Raw genomic sequence first — 19,295 nt, 5'->3', positions numbered from 1 at the left:
TGAGCATGGATCTCTGCATACAAAGGGATTTCTTCATGCCTTAGCATAAGACAAGACTTGTTATACCCGCACCCCGGATCATAATTAATTATTATTTCTTCCCCGTGACGTGTGGTTATCACTGCCACGTGCTGGTGAGCTGTTCTCACTGGTGGTCAAACCCAGTTACAAATTATTGATCATGATACGGGCTTACCATTGACTCACCATGGCAATGGAAAAGTAAGTTCTAGCCTCAAGTCTTATTAATTATTCTTCCCTTGGTAACCTCGAAGTGCGGGTCCGGGCTTGAACCGTTCGAGCTATTTCATGAGAGAAGGGAATAATTTAAGTTCGGGTCCCACGTACCTTTAGGAAGTACATTGGGGACTTATACCCATCTCTTATGAACCCATCTAAGAATGGGCTTTTCCCTAATTAAGGTTGTGGGCAGGCCCATTTAACTCTATTTGACCCAAAGATGGGTTAACCCATTCCTGTACCTAAATAAGACCATGGGTCAACCCATTAAGCCCTCTTGACCCATTTAACTTAAACTACCCATTTGGCCTAATGACCCATTTATCTTGGATCCACCCATTTAACTATTTGACCCATTTAACTTAAAGGACCCAAGCCCATTTTCTATAAATAAGACAAAGGGGGGGGGGAGAAGGATTCATTTTCATTTCTTCTCCCATCTAGCCTAAATCGTGGAAGAGAGAAAGAGGAGAGAAAGGAGAAAGAAGAAAGAAGAAAGAAGGAAAGAAGAAAGAAGGAAGGAGAAAAGGAGGAAGAAGGGTGGAGAATCTTGGTTGGAGGTTTGAAGATCACTTCTTGGAGCCTCAACATGGAGCCTTCTACCTTGGGGTGGGTAAGCCATTCAATCCCATCTCTTTTCTTCTATTTTGGGTTTTGGGGTTTGGGAAATGGGAGAAATTCGACCTAGGGTTCTCTTGGAACCTAAGGAATCGATGGAACCTCTAAACCTAGACTATGGTGGAGTTTTTTCACTCCATTACAAGCCCTAAGCCTAAGTAATCTCTTTCCATTTAAGAAATTTAAGGTTTCTACCATATTATGTCCTAATTTAGGTTCTCTTTGTTTTCTCTTAAATCCATGGGATTACATGGACCTAATGAGGTCTTAGAACCCTAATGGACCTAGGAGGAAGCTTTCTTGAAGCCTCCTACCTTTAAACCCCTTGGAAAATGAATCCCTAGTGAGAAACCCTTCAATTTTCGGTTACTCGGTATGTGGTTTTACACTCATTCGTGTTCAAACCACATCCGCATCCGACCTTGACTAAAACTATCCTAAGCCCCTGGTTAGCTAGGATTTACATGTGGTTTCGGACACTGCAAGAAACCACCACTGAAATTACCTTCCCGAGAAGGATTCTGAAAGGTCGGATTTACACTGGATTGATTTTCAAACCACATCCGCATCCGACCTTGACAAAAATTGTCCTGAGCCCTGTGAAGCTCGGATTTACACTCGGATTCAGTTTTAAAACCACATCTGCATCCGACCTTGACTAAACTGTCCCGAACCCCGGTTTCCTAGGATTTACATGTGGTTGCGAATTTGGGCATGAAACCACTCTGCAACCACTTCGTCTCTGAAACCTTATACTTAAGTGTTTATGGGAGACCTTTTGGGGATCCGTTCCTTTCGCTCGTGTAACCTTATTCCACTCCTTGTATAGGTTAATATATTCACTTTTGTGGCTTATTGCTTGATCGAGGCGACAATCGATAATCGTGGTGCTTGGCGTATACGTTGTGAGTGGGTTTGGTTGTTTGGGCTTGTTATTATTATTGCATTATATATTATGTAATCATTATAATTAATAAGCATGTTTGTGCATATTGCATACTCTTATATACAATTGTTATAATGTTGATTGGTAATGTGATACCTTGATGGGTCTCGGTGCGGTGGGTACCGGTGCGAACCCGAACACTATATACATTTATGAAGAAATTTTGTTGAATGTCATGTTGAATCAGTATGCGTCCGTCTTGGTAACCGGGCACTAAACCGGATGAAAAGTTGATGCGCCGGATTACCTCTCGGGACGATAGGACTGCATGTAGTATATTATGGCTAGGATTTCACACCCTTATGCTCGACCCTTACCAACAGGGGTTTAGGTGTTGGGTAATCGATATCCGGATTCGTGGAGGTGGGAGAGGCCATCATGGTAGTATTGGTTATCGGGTGCCGCCAGAGTGGTCTTGGAGGCTTCGATCGGCGTGGGTCCCACGTGACAATTGAGGTTTCATTGTGGCGATAAGTTAAGTGACCCACAGTGTCTCCCGAGTTGTCACAGATAGCATATGCCATTGACTTAGTTGTTTGTTAGGTGGAAAAATGGACTTAACATGTGCATGCATCATTGGACTATGTGAATTGCGTGTTTGTGCATCCCCATCCCCTCACCGGCTCGTGGAGCTAACCCCTCGTGTACACAATTTTTAGATCATGATGCAGTACGGAGGAGCCGGAAGCGTGTTGGAGGAACATGGCAACGGGTGTCCTTGTGGCGATTGTGCCTATGGGCCGTGAGAATTCTAGGGACTTGTTCCCCCTTTTGTTTATTTTAGGCGTAGGCCCATGTATAAACATTTATGTTATATCCTTGTTGATCATTATTAGATGGTAATGAAAAATGGATTAACTACGATGTATTTATCATCTAGACTTTGATCATTTTGTAACTATTGATTTTATACGCTTCATGCAAAACTATTGATCATTTGGAATGTAATATTTTCCTTTTCGCACTCGATATTATATTGTTTTAATATTAGTTATGGTATGCGTTGGGACACGTGGTCGTGATCCTGGCAGCTTAGTAGGATGACAAGCGTCGTCCTAGTCACCCTTATAATGTATTGTATCCCTTGTTGGGATGGGGCGTGAGTGGTATCGAGCATGATGCTGCACGACCACGATCTCGCGACTCTTGATTTACTCTCCACAATTAGGTTCTAAACTAAAAATCTTTAAGAACATAAATGATTGTGTGCAGACATAGGAGAAGACTGATTGTGGTGAAACAAGAACTTAGAAGATAATAGGCAACATGGAACTTAGGACTTGAACCATAGGCTGTTAAGCTACAACTACGTAATTGCTTGGTTGAGTCTTAAGTAGGTTATAAATGGGCGACTATATGTTAAAATCCATAAACAACAATGAATCAATTATAACCAAGCATAATTATCAACAATGATTTAAACAAGAGAGAATTAAGCAAATACACAAAGATATATATGAGATAAATTACAAATATCCAATTGTTCCAAATCTTCTTGGGAGGCAATCATATCCTTCCCATTTCAACATTCATGATTTCATCTGTTCCAACTCAAAACATTTGATTCTATTCATCTCAGATTAAATATACAAGTCTATCATTTCTAAAAGTCCCCAGTTGTTCATCCCAAGACAGGAACTAGAAGAACTGATCCGAGATAACTTCAATTTGTTGAGAGAAAGCTGGGCTAGTCATTTACACCACCGCCACCACCGCAACCAAGAAAGGTGTCGATGTCACCTACCCCTCTCTCGATACTCTCTAGGCGCCAAGTCTGGTTGGAGAGTTGCTTCGTGACCTCATCGAAGCCATCCACCACTCGCAGGTTCAGTCGCCTGATGGCCGTCAGAATGTCAATACCTCCCACTTGATTAAGGTATAGGGATTCCTTCTAAGTGAACAATAGGTCCTTGCTCCTCCAATGGACACGTTGATAACGCCCACAATTGTGCTGCAATGAAGGCTATAGGAACCCCCTTGACACATGAAACAACCCGATAATTACGTATGCTGGGTTCTCGGTGTCCGTTTGTATAGAATGGCAAATGAGTTGTAGGTAGTATGGTTCGGAAGGTTGAGAATGTTGGTCCACCCCAATGCCTCGAATCTCTGCCCCACCATGTAAGCTTTGAGATCATCCAACACTACATCCCGCCCTTCCACTATATTTTTTAAAGCGGAAGTAGTCTGGGTAAAGCTCTTGGTCCTCTATCTTTTGAAACCATAGTGGATCTAGGGCAGTTGGTGCAACTTGTTCAACACATGCACGTGTGTTCTTGGAGCCATAGATTGTTTTAACCTGCAGCTAAAAGCCAAGATTGATAGCAAATTTGTACCTTGAATGCTAAGGCCTAAGTAGATGATCAATGTAAGGTTGTGAAGTTCAAAACCTAGTCCTTGATTTTCCTTCCAAAGCAAATTAAATTTCAGCAGGATTCTTAGGCTAGAAAATTTTGATTTTATCCAATTGTGATCTAAGAAGTTAGGAAAAAGAAAAGGCATGACCATTATGTGAATGACATGATAAATAATGAAGATTCATGGTCATAATATGCCTAGAAAGTAATGCTTTATGCAAAACAGAGTTCGAGGCAAAATATGGACTTATTTGATCTTGAAACATGCTATAAACTTTAAAGAAAATTTTTAGATTTTGTGATTGGAAGTTTGAATCTTGAGAAACAAGTAAAGTTGGCTTGTGACCACTCAAAGGATGTAAACTAAGCCCTATCTAGTAAGACCGATTCATATATGGCAAAAGAGAAGAGGAAAATTCGAGTAGGTTTTGGTTTTTCCAAAATCCAACCTAAATCCTTGAGTTAGATGTCAAGATCGTATGCAAGCCCTTGTATAGGTTGCTTATGGTGAGAAAATGGTTAAGATTAGATTGTGAAAGTCCTCGAGCAAAGGAAAGCAAAACCCCAAGTTTCCAAAACCTAAATTGTGTTTTGGGGTTTCTCCTTGAGAGAAATCAATGGGAGAGAGAGAGATCTTACTCGAATGCGATTGGATGTTGTTGAGGAGTAATTTGGAGCACTAAAATCCACCAAGGAGTGAGGAGAGAGCAAGTATGGTCGCAGTTGGGGTTTCTCCGGAGCTTTAGAGTTGTGTTTTGAAGGAGAAAAATAAACCTCTAAGTCACGGGTTTTAAAATTTTAATTTTGGGCCATGCGGTTTCACCCGTGGATTCAATTTTGTGAAATCGACTGAGAATCCATGAATTTCTGAGAACAAAATTTGATTCAAAAGCTCGGATTTACCTGTGGTTGCAACTTATCGAAACCACACCTAAAACCGCCAAGCCAGAAAGGGTTTTCTTGCCTTGTCTTGATGAACCAACCTATGTTAGGCTTTTATTACCTCTATTTGATGTTTCCCTCGCCCCTCTTGTGGCATATCTTACCCCGGTAACTTAAGCTTTATCTTGGCAAATAAAAGTATAGAAGTGAAATGCCTACAAGATGTGAAAATTGTATTGTGACAAGAGCATGTAAGGGAAATGAGACATGATAACCATAGGAAGATGTTTGGAGTGAAGAGAAATGAATAAGATCAATGCACATGTAAAATCCATGTGACATTCCTAATGCGTGGATGTGAATAATGAGATCAATGTGAACAACATATACTTTTGGCGACTTTACATCCCAACCAATATCAAACAAGCAAGCTATTGGATGAAAATACCCCAACAAGAGACAAGAATTATTTATTTGATGAAAAGAGGAAAGATTCTAAAGATGTTATCAATAATCATGTATACAAGAGAATATGCTTGAAGATAAGACAACGTGATAAATTTCTATGAGATTTTATGGCATGTAAAAGAATTAGATTTGAACTTGGAGAGTTTTCCCAAAATATTGTGAATTGAGGATTTTACTATAACTAAAACCTGAACATAATCCAAGTAAAATTCAACTAGATATGACGAACATAGCAATAATCCCTAAAATATTTCCAAAGACTTGTAAATTTATAAAAGATGCAATAATCAAACAAGGATCCAACAACTTAGTGTCATCGATCAAATAGGACTTGATTTACACCCAAAAACCCTAGTCTCAATCGATTTGGTATGGATTTGGTGTACATGGCTATGGGATTACAAGCAAAATCAAGACATGATCACAACTTGAGATGATTCATCCCAAATCTAAGAAAAGAGAAAGTAGAAATGGGAAGAAAGCCATATCTTGAACAAGTGAGAGTTAAACCTTGAGGCTTAAGATTACAAGAAAACCACCGAGGAAGCTTGAACGGAAGTCCTGTAGAGCTTTTTTCCTGCGGTTATGTTCCTTTCTTTGGAGCCAAAAGTGAGTTTTAAAACTCGCGGCTCGTTATGTTAAATTTCTGCAAATGAACGAGCGCGAATCCACTTATCGTGAATCGCTCCGCGTAAAACTTGAAATTATCATTATAAATGCATGCGGATCAACGAACGGATCCACACTCATGCATCCGTCCGTAAATCCGTTTGACTTAAACCCTCTCGACCATTGAGACTTTTGAGATCGGACAAGCGAACGGATTCGCATTCCACATCCGCCCGTTAGTTTGCTCTCCCTATTTTCGCGGAGGAGCCACGAACAGACCCAGAGTACTGACACCGCTCGTGAGTCCACCTGATTTCTTTTAGGATTTTTAGCTTGTTTTGGAGACCTTTGACTACACTTATATGTGATGATTATGTGCCTATATCCTAGATCGGACACCCCGTTGTGTGACCCATTTGTGGGAACCACCTAAGTCTAGTCAATACCTTGAATTGAGAGAGGTTAGGACTTGTACCCGACTGGGCCAGCTAATAAGAACTAGCAGGCATCGGTAACCGTTGTGACTCCTCTCTTACATAAGAGGAGAAGAGTTACCTTTGAGGATGAAGACCTTCGATCCTATGAATTTAAAGACCCGAACCTTATGGATAGAGAAACCTAAACCTATACGGGTAGAGACCCTTAATGCAGTCGTAGAATCTAAACCTATGGATAGGTACTAGGAAAGGAAAGTAATAGACTGGTTTATTTGAGTAAGCCATGAAGGTCACGTGTATTTGGAAGTCATTCATAACACCTCAAGCTAGTGACGACTCTATTTGAACTTTACTTGGTCCATCCAAACCTTGTTTAGACTCATAGAGAAAGTCCTACACCGTGATTTGACTTTCCAAAAAAAAAAAAAAAAAAAAAAAAAGAGACTTAGTGAACCGTACCTGAGAACTTCTAGTTCTGGTGGATTGACCTAGATGACAGATATGTCCATAGGGATTTGAATGTAATTATTGAATCTATGCCTACATATTGGTGTGATAAATATATATAGATATACCTTAGAACCTTGGACTTGTGTGACTAGAGTGATTCTCTGGTACTACAAGTATGACTTACATCGACCTTGCTGTGTAACTAGTTGGTGCCCTGACCTTGGTTGACCAAACCTTAGGGTAATGAAGAATGAATTTAATGACCGGATAGGTTAAATTATGGAGACTGCTTAAAGAGTTGACTTGGACAAAAGCTAGTAAAGGTTGTTGGTTCTCGAAAGAGGACTGATGTGGACTCTTCCTGTGGGATAAGCGTAGTAGGTTAAAGGTTGTGAAAGTTGAAACGAAGGATGTAACAAGACCTTCTCCAACGAGCAGGATATGAATGGGGTAATGGATCACCAAATGCGTCCCCTCCGTTCGGGAGTGAACAATAGGAGATTCCATCAATATTCCAAATCATTCTAAAGTTGGGTTAGGTAATGAGACAACCGGATGTGAAAGCCTTTAGAATGTGAACCCTATGTTGGGACATGGACGGGTTAAATCCTGTAACCCAAGACTGACCGAGTAGTGAAGGCTAGAATGGTATCACCGATCGGAAGATTTAGGGAACTCGTTCCTTGAGACTTAACTTAGTAGTTGGAACCCTGTTTTCTAGGGTTATTGTGGACCACACCCCTGTGGTAATGCGACCCTGTAAGGAAAAGAGAATTGTGGAACCTGACTTGCTGTGCCACATAGGCCTTGCCTCATCTTGACCCGACCTTTGACTTAGTTCAAGATGTGGGTGACTTGGGATGTTGTTATCCAACAGCCCTTCTCACTGAGACCCTAGCTGCCTCAAATTTCGGGGACGAAATTTCTTGTAAGGTGGGGAGGATGTTATACCCGCACCCGGATCATAATTAATTATTATTTCTTCCCGTGACGTGTGGTTATCAACGCCACGCGTCTTTGGTGAGTATTCTCACCGGTGGTCAAACCCGTTACAAATTATTGATCATGATACGGGCTTACCATTGACTCACCATGGCAATGGAAAAGTAAGTTCTAGCCTCAAGTCTTATTAATTATTCTTCCCTTGGTAACCTCGAAGTGCGGGTCCGGGCTTGAACCGTTCGAGCTATTTCATGAGAGAAGGGAATAATTTAAGTTCGGGTCCCACGTACCTTTAGGAAGTACATTGGGGACTTATACCCATCTCTTATGAACCCATCTAAGAATGGGCTTTTCCCTAATTAAGGTTGTGGGCAGGCCCATTTAACTCTATTTGACCCAAAGATGGGTTAACCCATTCCTGTACCCTAAATAAGACCATGGGTCAACCCATTAAGCCCTCTTGACCCATTTAACTTAAACTACCCATTTGGCCTAATGACCCATTTATCTTGGATCCACCCATTTAACTATTTGACCCATTTAACTTAAAGGACCCAAGCCCATTTTCTATAAATAAGACAAAGGGGGGGGGAGAAGGATTCATTTTCATTTCTTCTCCCATCTAGCCTAAATCGTGGAAGAGAGAAAGAGGAGAGAAAGGAGAAAGAAGAAAGAAGAAAGAAGGAAAGAAGAAAGAAGGAAGGAGAAAAGGAGGAAGAAGGGTGGAGAATCTTGGTTGGAGGTTTGAAGATCACTTCTTGGAGCCTCAACATGGAGCCTTCTACCTTGGGGTGGGTAAGCCATTCAATCCCATCTCTTTTCTTCTATTTTGGGTTTTGGGGTTTGGGAAATGGGAGAAATTCGACCTAGGGTTCTCTTGGAACCTAAGGAATCGATGGAACCTCTAAACCTAGACTATGGTGGAGTTTTTTCACTCCATTACAAGCCCTAAGCCTAAGTAATCTCTTTCCATTTAAGAAATTTAAGGTTTCTACCATATTATGTCCTAATTTAGGTTCTCTTTGTTTTCTCTTAAATCCATGGGATTACATGGACCTAATGAGGTCTTAGAACCCTAATGGACCTAGGAGGAAGCTTTCTTGAAGCCTCCCTACCTTTAAACCCCTTGGAAAATGAATCCCTAGTGAGAAACCCTTCAATTTTCGGTTCTGCGGTATGTGGTTTTACACTCGGATTCGATGTTCGAAACCACATCTGCATCCGACCTTGACTAAAACTATCCTAAGCCCCGGTTAGCTAGGATTTACATGTGGTTTCAGACCTGCAAGAAACCACCACGAAATTACCTTCCCGAGAAGGATTACGTGAAGGTCGATTTACACTCGATTGATTTTACGAAACCACATCGCATCCGACCTTGACAAAAATTGTCCTGAGCCCTGTGAAGCTCGGATTTACACTCGGTTCAGTTTTCGAAACCACATCTGCATCCGACCTTGACTAACTGTCCCGAACCCCGGTTTCCTAGGATTTACATGTGGTTGCGAGAATTTGGGCATGAAACCACTCCTGCAACCACTTCGTCTACGAAACCTTATACTTAAGTGTTTATGGGAGACCTTTTGGGGATCCGTTCCTTTCGCTCGTGTAACCTTATTCCACTCCTTGTATAGGTTAATATATTCACTTTGTGGCTTATTGCTTGATCGAGGCGACAATCGATAATCGTGGTGCTTGGCGTATACGTTGTGAGTGGGTTTGGTTGTTTGGGCTTGTTATTATTATTGCATTATATATTATGTAATCATTATAATTAATAAGCATGTTTGTGCATATTGCATACTCTTATATACAATTGTTATAATGTTGATTGGTAATGTGATACCTTGATGGGTCTCGGTGCTGGTGGGTACGGTGTCGGAACCCGAACACTATATACATTTATGAAGAAATTTTGTTGAATGTCATGTTGAACTGTATGCGCCGTGCCGTCTTGCGTAACCGGGCACTAAACCGGATGAAAAGTTGATGCGCCGGATTACCTCTCGGGACGATAGGACTGCATGTAGTATATTGTGGCTAGGATTTCACACCCTTATGCTACGACCCTTACCAACAGGGGTTTAGGTGTTGGGTAATCGTACACCGGATTACTGTGGAGGTGAGAGAGGCCGATCATGGTAGTATTGGTTATCGAGTGCCTGGTGGTCTTGGAGGCTTCGATCGGCGTAGGTCCCACGTGACAATTGAGGTTTCATTGTGGCGATAAGTTAAGTGACCCACAGTGTCTCCCGAGTTGTCACAGATGGCATATGCCATTGACTTAGTTGTTTGTTAGGTGGAAAAATGGACTTAACATGTGCATGCATCATTGGACTATGTGAATTGCGTGTTTGTGCATCCCCATCCCCTCACGCTCGTGGAGCTAACCCCCTCGTGTACACAATTTTTAGATCATGATGCGAGTGCGAGGAGCCGGAAGTCGTGTTGGAGGAACATGGCAACGGTGTCCTTGTGACGATTGTGCCTATGGGCCGTGAGAATTCTAGGGACTTGTTCCCCCTTTTGTTTATTTTAGGGCGTAGGCCCATGTATAAACATTTCTTGTTATATCCTTGTTGATCATTATTAGATGGTAATGAAAAATGGATTAACTACGATATTTATCATCTAGACTTTGATCATTTTGTAACTATTGATTTTATACGCTTCCGCAAAACTATTGATCATTTGGAATGTAATATTTTCCTTTCCGCACTCTAATATTATATTGTTTTAATATTAGTTATGACTGTGCGTTGGGACACTGTGTCAGTGATCCTGGCAGCTTAGTAGGATGACAAGCGTCGTCCTAGTCACCCCTTATAATGTATTGTATCCCTTGTTGGGATGGGGGCGTGACAAGACTTGTTGTGAGTAAATACATGTAATTCATGCCATGCATGCAGCCAAATCTGGATCCAAAGCCTGAGCTTAGCCATGACAGCCATTCTCTGTGCTGTCAGAGCTCACCCCAGCTTCCAAATGGGTAACTTGACCTTTAATCCATTGGGACCAATCCATTTAGCTCTATTTTAGGTCCACAAACAACCTAGTATCTTCCTTGATCAAAATTATGGCCAGGCCTGCAGCAAAATCAAAAAATCTGAGCTGAATCTCGTGTTTAACAAGCTCTGGGCAATTGACCCAAATGCCTAGTGAAATGCCCAAAGTTGTTGTTTGGGCTCAGATGTAATTCTGGCTTTTTGGACCTTCACCAACAGGTCTAGAACAACATGGGGAAGATGAAAATGACTGGAAAACCCTTCCCCATTGGCCCTTGCTATCATCCACACCACGGGTGCTCAAGTGGGCCCCATAGAGCTAGGAAACCACACACTAGTCTCACTTGGGCTGTGAACCCTTGCACTGGTTTATGAGATGGTAGGGCCATGCATAGGCAGACCGTGCTGTGAAAATTACTAAGATAGGTGAACCCTACATCCCTGGATGATGCACTGGGAGATTGACCTGAAAGCCAAGTGCAAGACCTAGAGAATTGTAAATGAAACCTATATATGCAGAGTCGAGTCCAATTAAACCTAGACCAACTCTAGGACACTAATATGATCTTGAACATTGTTTGACATACTTTAATGATCCGATTAACTAGGTTTTGACCCCAAGCTCGAGGTGCAATGTCAGATACTGGCTGGGACCGAGCTGATTGTTGAGTAAGCGGGACTAGAACAAGGTGAGTGAAATTACACCGTGTGTGTAAATGTAACATAACTAATGAGTCATGACAAATACAATAATGTTATGTACTCTGTTCATTTATTTCAATTATTTTATATTCTATTAAATACTAATTTCTTGACTGATGGATAATGAGAATGAACAATGATGCTTGTATGTGAACTGCTAGATTAGATGCCGTAGATGGCTTGGAAATGAGGCCTGTGGTAGCCCGTAGAATGGGATGCGGTTGACACCACCCAACTCATACTATGCCATATAGAATGCATTGGGCTAGAGTATCATCACCAGTGCTACGAACCCTTGCCAATAGGGATTAAGGTGTTGGATGTCTGTGAGAGTACCAATATGAAAGAGAAAAAGGAAAAGAAAGAAATAAGAAAAGAGAAAAAGGAATAGATATATTTTACATCGAAAAGGTGATTATGCGGCTGAATGCCAGAAAAAGGAATATGTTATATTGAAATGATGATGGGTGCCTCACAGATTAATCCTAGAGGGCTGGTCGGGCTGACCATGGAGAGCATGCTGGAGCTAATCGGTCCTCTCCGACAACTTAATGGGTGTATCGCGGGAAGGGGTTAAAAGCCCGCACCAGGGATACATGTATTTGGGATTGTAGTAGCACTTTTACCTGCTTTAGTTGTGATGCTAGGTGGCTAATAAATAAAATGAACTGCATTTCATGTATGACTCATTCGGTTGGGCTTGCATGTGCATGCATGGTTATGTTTCATTCACGGGCTCGGTGGAGCTCACACTCTTGTATATGTTTTTGTTAGATGATCCTACAGGTGGATGTTTCAGTAGTGGGAAGGCTCATCTCACGGAGGTGGGCCATGGTTATTATGACTGTGTTGGTGTGGACCCGGACGGAGGTCATACCTCTGGTGCGAGTCTTTTCTATGATAGTTGATGAGGACCCGTGATGGGTGGGCAGCTGACTCTACTTCTGACCGTGGGATTCTTTTTTGTTGTAGTTAGGGAACCCCTTTTGTATAGCTTTATTTTGGGGCTCGGGTTGCCTTGTCCTGTTAATATTCTTTTGTAAAGCTTGGTTTGAAAGAGTTGGGATTGCTGGTGTGAGAGAGAGAGAACTGGTACAATGATGGCTGTATATTTTTTTTAGTTTTTAATGTTTAATGTAAATATTAGTTTCCGCGGCACTCTATGATCCCTTTTCATTCATTATTGTGGATGTGTGTTTATAAATGGTATTAACAACTTTTAGATCCTTGGGGTTTGGCGGATTGCTACCGTGCAATTCGGGTCACCTACCTAATCCTCCCAGGGGGTGGTTTGGGGTGTGACAGAAGAGGAGAGAGTGAATCCGCAATGTTTTGGAGAAACTATTTCGCTCAAAAATTTATGAGCTATGTATAATTGCATAACTTTTCTCATCTTTAAAGCTATATTTATAGCCAAACCTTGATTCCTTTCTTTATTAGGATTACTGGTGTCAAGTGGTTCAATTCAATTGGGTCATATACCAAGGTAGCTTACACTGAGTCATACCCAATCAACTAATTAAATTAATTACACACAAGTGCACCTTAATTTTGATAATAACCACAAAACCCATAATTGATATATGACATTACGTGTAGTTCCCTCCACTTTACAACATCTCACAATGGACCTCGAGGGATGAAATTAAATTACTATCATTACCATTGTCCATTGAGCAACTAGTATAAAACATCATTATCATTAATTGAACAACAAAATAATGCGATTAAATGTTTATTAAATAATCTTTATAGTTTTATAAATTCTTTTGTAAACATATTTCAAATTAAATCATAAACTTCAAAATTTCTATCCAATCAAATTCAGGATTCTTTCTCGAGATATTCTCCCTTCATGAAAAGAGGATTCCTTATTAAGTGTCAATTTCGTCAATAGGCAAACACAGTGGACCCAACATATTGATGTATAACCAGTCATATATAAGCATCAACCTTATGTACACTTTTACACTGTGGCGGTTTGTAACGATAAATACCTCTCAGATCTAGGGACCACACAACTATCATGAGAACCCATTTACACTAAACATCTGATAGTAGACCATGCCAGGTTCTCAAATGATCGAGTTTGATATACAAATAAAGTATACCCACATTTTTGTCTGGAATCTTCATTCCCAAAAACACACAATGCGACAACCATGTAAATAGAGAATGTAACACTATCCCCAGTCACAAACATGTTGAGTTCATATCTTTGGACACACAATCACCCATAAAAGTAAATACAAATTAATTGAAATAAATAATTTATCTAGATTTGATGGACATTATATCCAATAGTTTGAATCACATGATTCTCCTTTAAGCCCATCTAAACAATTTAGAAGACAGTTGAGATCATGGTTCGTAATCTCAGTATCGAGATCGGATCGGGATCGCCCAAACTTATGCCAAATATGACACTTTTGCCCCTATTTTTTATAAAAAAAAAAAAACAATACAATTTTTTAACCTTTTTACCTTTGTTCGAACATGTGGATCCGATTGGATCGGATCAATCTTGTTTGATACTGATCTGATCCGAGATTATGAACCATGGTTGAGATTTCATTCCTAACATCCCTAGGTGTTCACTCCCAAAAACACTTAAACATCATTATTCCCGTTTAGAAGTCATAGTTCACAACCCAACCCGTCTAAACTATGGAATGTACCGGGTCGAAACAGAGTTTTTTTTGCTTACATAAATGATCCTAAGTCCAATGTGGTCAAAGAATATAAATATTAATGTCCAGAAGTCTTCGTTTAGACAATGACTTCTTTGTCTCATGCTTTGTTTGTTCAGTCCCACATCGGAAAGACCACAAAATGTTTTCTCCTTTATTCATTCTAGTCTTACATGCAGCTGTAGTCGAAGTTAGGAATGTGGGCTTGTAACCAAAGGGGGCCGTACGGTGAATGGGCACTGGCTCACCTCTTGTGTAGGGTCGGGTTCAATGGTGCAGTTTTCTGGCCTGCCCAATCCAAGGTGGGAGTTGAAGCCTTCACAAGGCAGCGACAACCTCTTGCTCTCAACGGTGGAAGGATAATAAGCTAGTGCGCCTGGAGTCCTCTTTTCATTGAGGGAAGACTTGCCAAGTGGGGATCATATATTATCACTCTTAATTTTGAGTTCCCAGTCTTGGTTGATCGTTTGTTCCAACTAGAAAGGGCTATCCCATCCGATTACTAAACTCCTCTTTTCATTGAGGGAAGACTGGCCAAGTGGGGATCATATACTAATAGGGATGTAAACGAATCGGATTCGGCTTGGATAGTGCTATATTCGCATCTGCATCCGATTAGCTTTCGGACGGATTCAGATAGTGCTACACGGATATGGATTGAATATTTTATCCGTTTACATGTAAATAAATATAAACGGATATAGAGACAGATTTCGGCTATTCATTTACGTCCCTATATACACATCCCTATATACTACTGATTGGGAGAGGAACTCGCCCTTCCCCATCCATTTTCAATCTAGATTTCCTCAGAAAAATAACTCAATGTGTCCTTGTACAAATAAGATCCATATAATTAAAAAGATTCATACTCATGCAACAACTACTTCCATTCAAAACGATTTCCAACTTCCAACGTGATACTTAGAATTGTTGTATTGAAGAAATATATTGTAGAGGAACTCTATGGTGTAACATTTTGATGGGCTAGATTCTACAATTTAAATGAAAAAAAAAAAGTGAATTATTTCAAATAATAAGTTTATTAATCTCTAATTCGCAAAATTATAATTGAGAAGCTACACCATCAGGAAGGAACCAATGCAACAATAATTGAAGCATATACAGCTAAAGCGTTCACATCTAGCCACTGAACTTAGTACTATGTGGTGATGATATCCTGAACTTGAATTGTCACCAATTATTTCTCAAGCCTTATTGTCGGATGATCTTTGCTGACGAAGTTTCCTTTCATGGGAGAGCAATTTCGCAAATCTGTTCTTAACAAAGAAGGTAATCAATCAATACTGTAAACAAAAATACAAAATGGTAATTAGAAAAACATAAAATGTGTCTTACTTTTTAAGAGCCTCTGCATTGGTAACACCATTTTTAACAGGTTCAGTAAAGCCAGTCTCTAAATTCATCCTGGAAACTGGTTTATTTAGTAAGTCTTCTCCGGCCATCACAATATTGTTCAAGTTTTCCTGGGTAGCAATATCAACTGAAGATACAGTCCCAGTTAATCCATCATCCTGAATTCCCATTGGAAGAGCATAGTCAGTAAAAAGATTTCAACTCAGTTAGATTATCTATGAAGAAAGTTCAATTCTCTGTTCAATTACCTGAATACGTAGGTAATTTTCTTCGGGATGCAAGCTTTGAAAGACAATGCCAAGATGGAGGTCAACCATGTCTCCACTTGCTTGAGAGAACACATCCACTAATGGAGTTGAGCCATCATTAAATATCCATCCTAAAGCACCCCACTTGGCTGCCACATTAGCATTGTATTTTTGTTCTACCTTTGCTGCACCAGTTCCTATGGAGATGAGTAATAATCTACCATAGTCTATGGGTTTGATAGGGGAGATATCTGAATTTTTCTTGGAGACATGCTTGGTGATTTCACCAATTGCAATCAAAGCCTACAACCATGTGGGTGAAAATCCATTAGCTTCTATAAACTCCATGTTTATTGCTATAATTAACTTCACCATTGGGGGGAAGGGGGAACAAAATAAAACAAAACAAGCTAGAAGCCTTTCGGCTTTGTTTGTTTCAGGAAAAATTTACTTGAAAATTTTCACTTTAAAAAAATTGACTTATAAAATTTTAAATGTATAAAAGTTTTCCAATGCTTGTTTGTTTATGAAAACAAACATTGAAAAACTTTTCAATATGTACAATTTAACATTTAAGTAAAATTTTCCAGGTAAAATTTTACGTCGAAACTAACGGAGCCGAATAGAAAGAAAATTACCGGATTATTGGCAGCTACACCACCATCAGTGAGGTTGAATTCTCTTACATTCCCGTCTTTATCTTCGTTTTTGAAATAATACGTTGGAAGGTATGTTGGAGCTGCAGAAGTGCCAATACATATGTCTGAAAGCAGAGCATTCATTGTGGGATCTTCACTAACCTGCATGAGAGAAATAAAGATGAATATCTTGCATTGGTGAGAAATGGATTGTTCATCATATACCCATAACTACCAAAGCCAACGCCACTAGTAGGTATTAGACAATTCTCAGTCTGACAACTTGTTCTAACATCGGCTGATGATGGTCCTGCTCTACTCACGAAGACAGTGCCCACAATAAGGCTTGCACGTAAGGGGGAGTATTGAGGTAAATCCCATATCGGCTGTGGGTGCTATGACTATCAAGTATAAGAGCCACAAGAGGCCACCCCACTAAGAACCAATTGGTTTTGAGATGGAAGCTTAATATCTATGATTGGAAATCAATGTCTCGTAGTTGTCTTATACTAGTTACCATTATGATCATAGCTAGCATTGCTCTTGTTAAGGACCATCTGCAAAAGAAGTTTGAAATAGATGATCTTGATAATCTTAAATATTTTCTAAGAATAGAAGTGGCAAGATCAAGGATAGGAATAGTCTTGAACTCAAGGGTGCTGCTTCACTCTTGACATGCTAAAAAGCAATGGCATGTCACAAAGAAAACAATGTTACTTTCCAATAGAACAGCATCATCAGCTATGCAAGGACACTCTTGTGGACAATATAGGGGATCTAAAGCCCATTTAGAGCATTATTTGAATTGGAACCTTCTTGTACAAAGACCTTTAATTTCAGATGGCTATCAATACATGCGATTTCAGATGGAAATTGGGCCGGACCAGGTGTGTGTGTGAGAGAGAGAGAGAGAGAGAGAGACCTCAAAGCTGGAGAAGATGGTAGGCTGGAGTTTCTTGATATCAAAGGTGGGAATGACAACAGCGGTTAGGGTTTGGTTCAACCTCCTTTCTCCCAGCTTCTCCTTTATAATGCTATGAAGATAATTCCCGTCATACTTGGGTCCTGTCACTGTTTTGATCTTCTTTGTGATAGTACCAAATAGACCCCTGTGATTGAGTAGAAAGAGAAAGGATGAGGATATAGTTCTTTAGTCGAAAGGGTAACATAACTTGTAAACTTTGGAGATATATCAGTAGTGTAAACTTTACAAAATTATTTGATTTGGTACCTATCCTGTGGGAAAATCTTAGGACAGTTCTCAAGGTAGAAGGGCTTGATATCTTTGGCAGCAAACAGAGGACGATTGTTATCATCTGGAGCTGTCAACATAGCCGTCACAAGACCGCCGGTACTTGTTCCTGCAATCACGTCAAAATAGTCTGCAAGTCTTGCATCCTCACCATCCAGTTCCTACCCCATTAAAGAAATAAAATAATTCTAATGTTAAGGATTAATTGTCTAAGCACTAGCAACAAACCAAAGCTATTTGTAACCTAAAAAAAAACAAGGGTCCAACATGTATGCTCCATATATTATTACACATTGCAATATCAAATCATGTGTATATGTGCAATAATTACATTAAGGGTGAAGTTTCCTACAAGGACAGTGTAAGACGGAGGCCCCATTCTTTATATATACTAAGGCATTTAATGCTCAATGAAAGTTTATATATATATAGGGAATAATTTTCATACACGGTCGTGTAAACTCCGTGTATGTGAGAGGGTGGGAGTTTCAAGACATTAATTAATGAGTGGAGATTTATGATTTTTCCAACTCTTTGTGAGAGACCCTCTCACATACACGGCTTACACAGCCGTGTATGAAAACTTTTCCCATATATATATATATATATATATATATATATATATATGGGTACATGGGGGTAGGTTAGTTAATGCAAGAAATATACCTGAAGCTGCGACTCGAAGAACTCAAGAATGGTGGCTGGAATAATCCCTCTTATTCCTCCTCCGTCAATGCTGAGAACGGTAATTAGTTCCCCACAGGTGGGAGGTGCTATTTGAAGATCGGATGGTTTTTTAGCCATAAGGATTTGGTTTCAGGGAAAAAGAGTATGTGATACTGAATATTAGTAAGAAAGAGGAGTACTGAAGGTTAACACGTTCAAGAGCTAGAGCTTCAAAAAGAACTTTGTGTAGTAAGCAAGGAAGGATAAAGAACTGTGTGTAGTACGCAGGAATAAAGATTGCAAGGTTATGGTTATGACGAGAACCAGAACTAAAGTATTTATAATCTTAGAATATTATTTCCATGGAAGAAACGCTGACATGCATTACTTTCTATTTCCAATTTTATTGGATGTGTTCAAAGAAAGAGACACATCAGATTTTACTATTATGCTTATCTGTAGGAAAAACAGGGATGATTAGACTGCAGTTCACGTCCACCTTAGATACCCCAGTATCAAAATATGATCATTATACAACGCTCGCTAAAAGGGCGAGGGAAAAAAAAAATTTTATACGTCTTCAACGGTACTTAATTATGTAACGTGCAAGTATTTAAGAAAGTTGGTTTAATTTATTTAATTATTAATTAGTGTACTTATTTAGATAAATAGAGTGGTGTAGTTATCTATTAATTTATGAAGTTAAATGAGATAGTGTTACGTGGGTTGAAGCAGTTATAAGTGTTTGTAATTGTTTTAAATTCTATT

General features: G+C 39.8%; 1 protein-coding gene across 1 annotated transcript; it reads right to left on the bottom strand.

Annotated features, from left to right (window-relative positions):
- Positions 1-15,701: 15,701 nt before the first annotated feature.
- Positions 15,702-18,665, bottom strand: LOC122652279 (patatin-like protein 2). Its single transcript, XM_043845977.1, has 6 exons — positions 18,528-18,665; positions 17,841-18,022; positions 17,532-17,718; positions 16,610-16,771; positions 15,972-16,274; positions 15,702-15,881 (listed from the first exon to the last, which is right to left on the bottom strand). Exons 1-6 carry the CDS (start codon positions 18,663-18,665, stop codon positions 15,702-15,704), a joined length of 1,152 nt encoding a protein of 383 aa, XP_043701912.1.
- Between the last annotated feature and the right edge of the window lie 630 nt (positions 18,666-19,295).

The sequence above is a fragment of the Telopea speciosissima genome, chromosome 2, assembly GCF_018873765.1.
Source record: "Telopea speciosissima isolate NSW1024214 ecotype Mountain lineage chromosome 2, Tspe_v1, whole genome shotgun sequence".
Taxonomy (NCBI): domain Eukaryota; kingdom Viridiplantae; phylum Streptophyta; class Magnoliopsida; order Proteales; family Proteaceae; genus Telopea; species Telopea speciosissima.
Note: the sequence above shows the minus strand (reverse complement) of the source record. Positions and strands in the feature narration are given on the sequence as shown.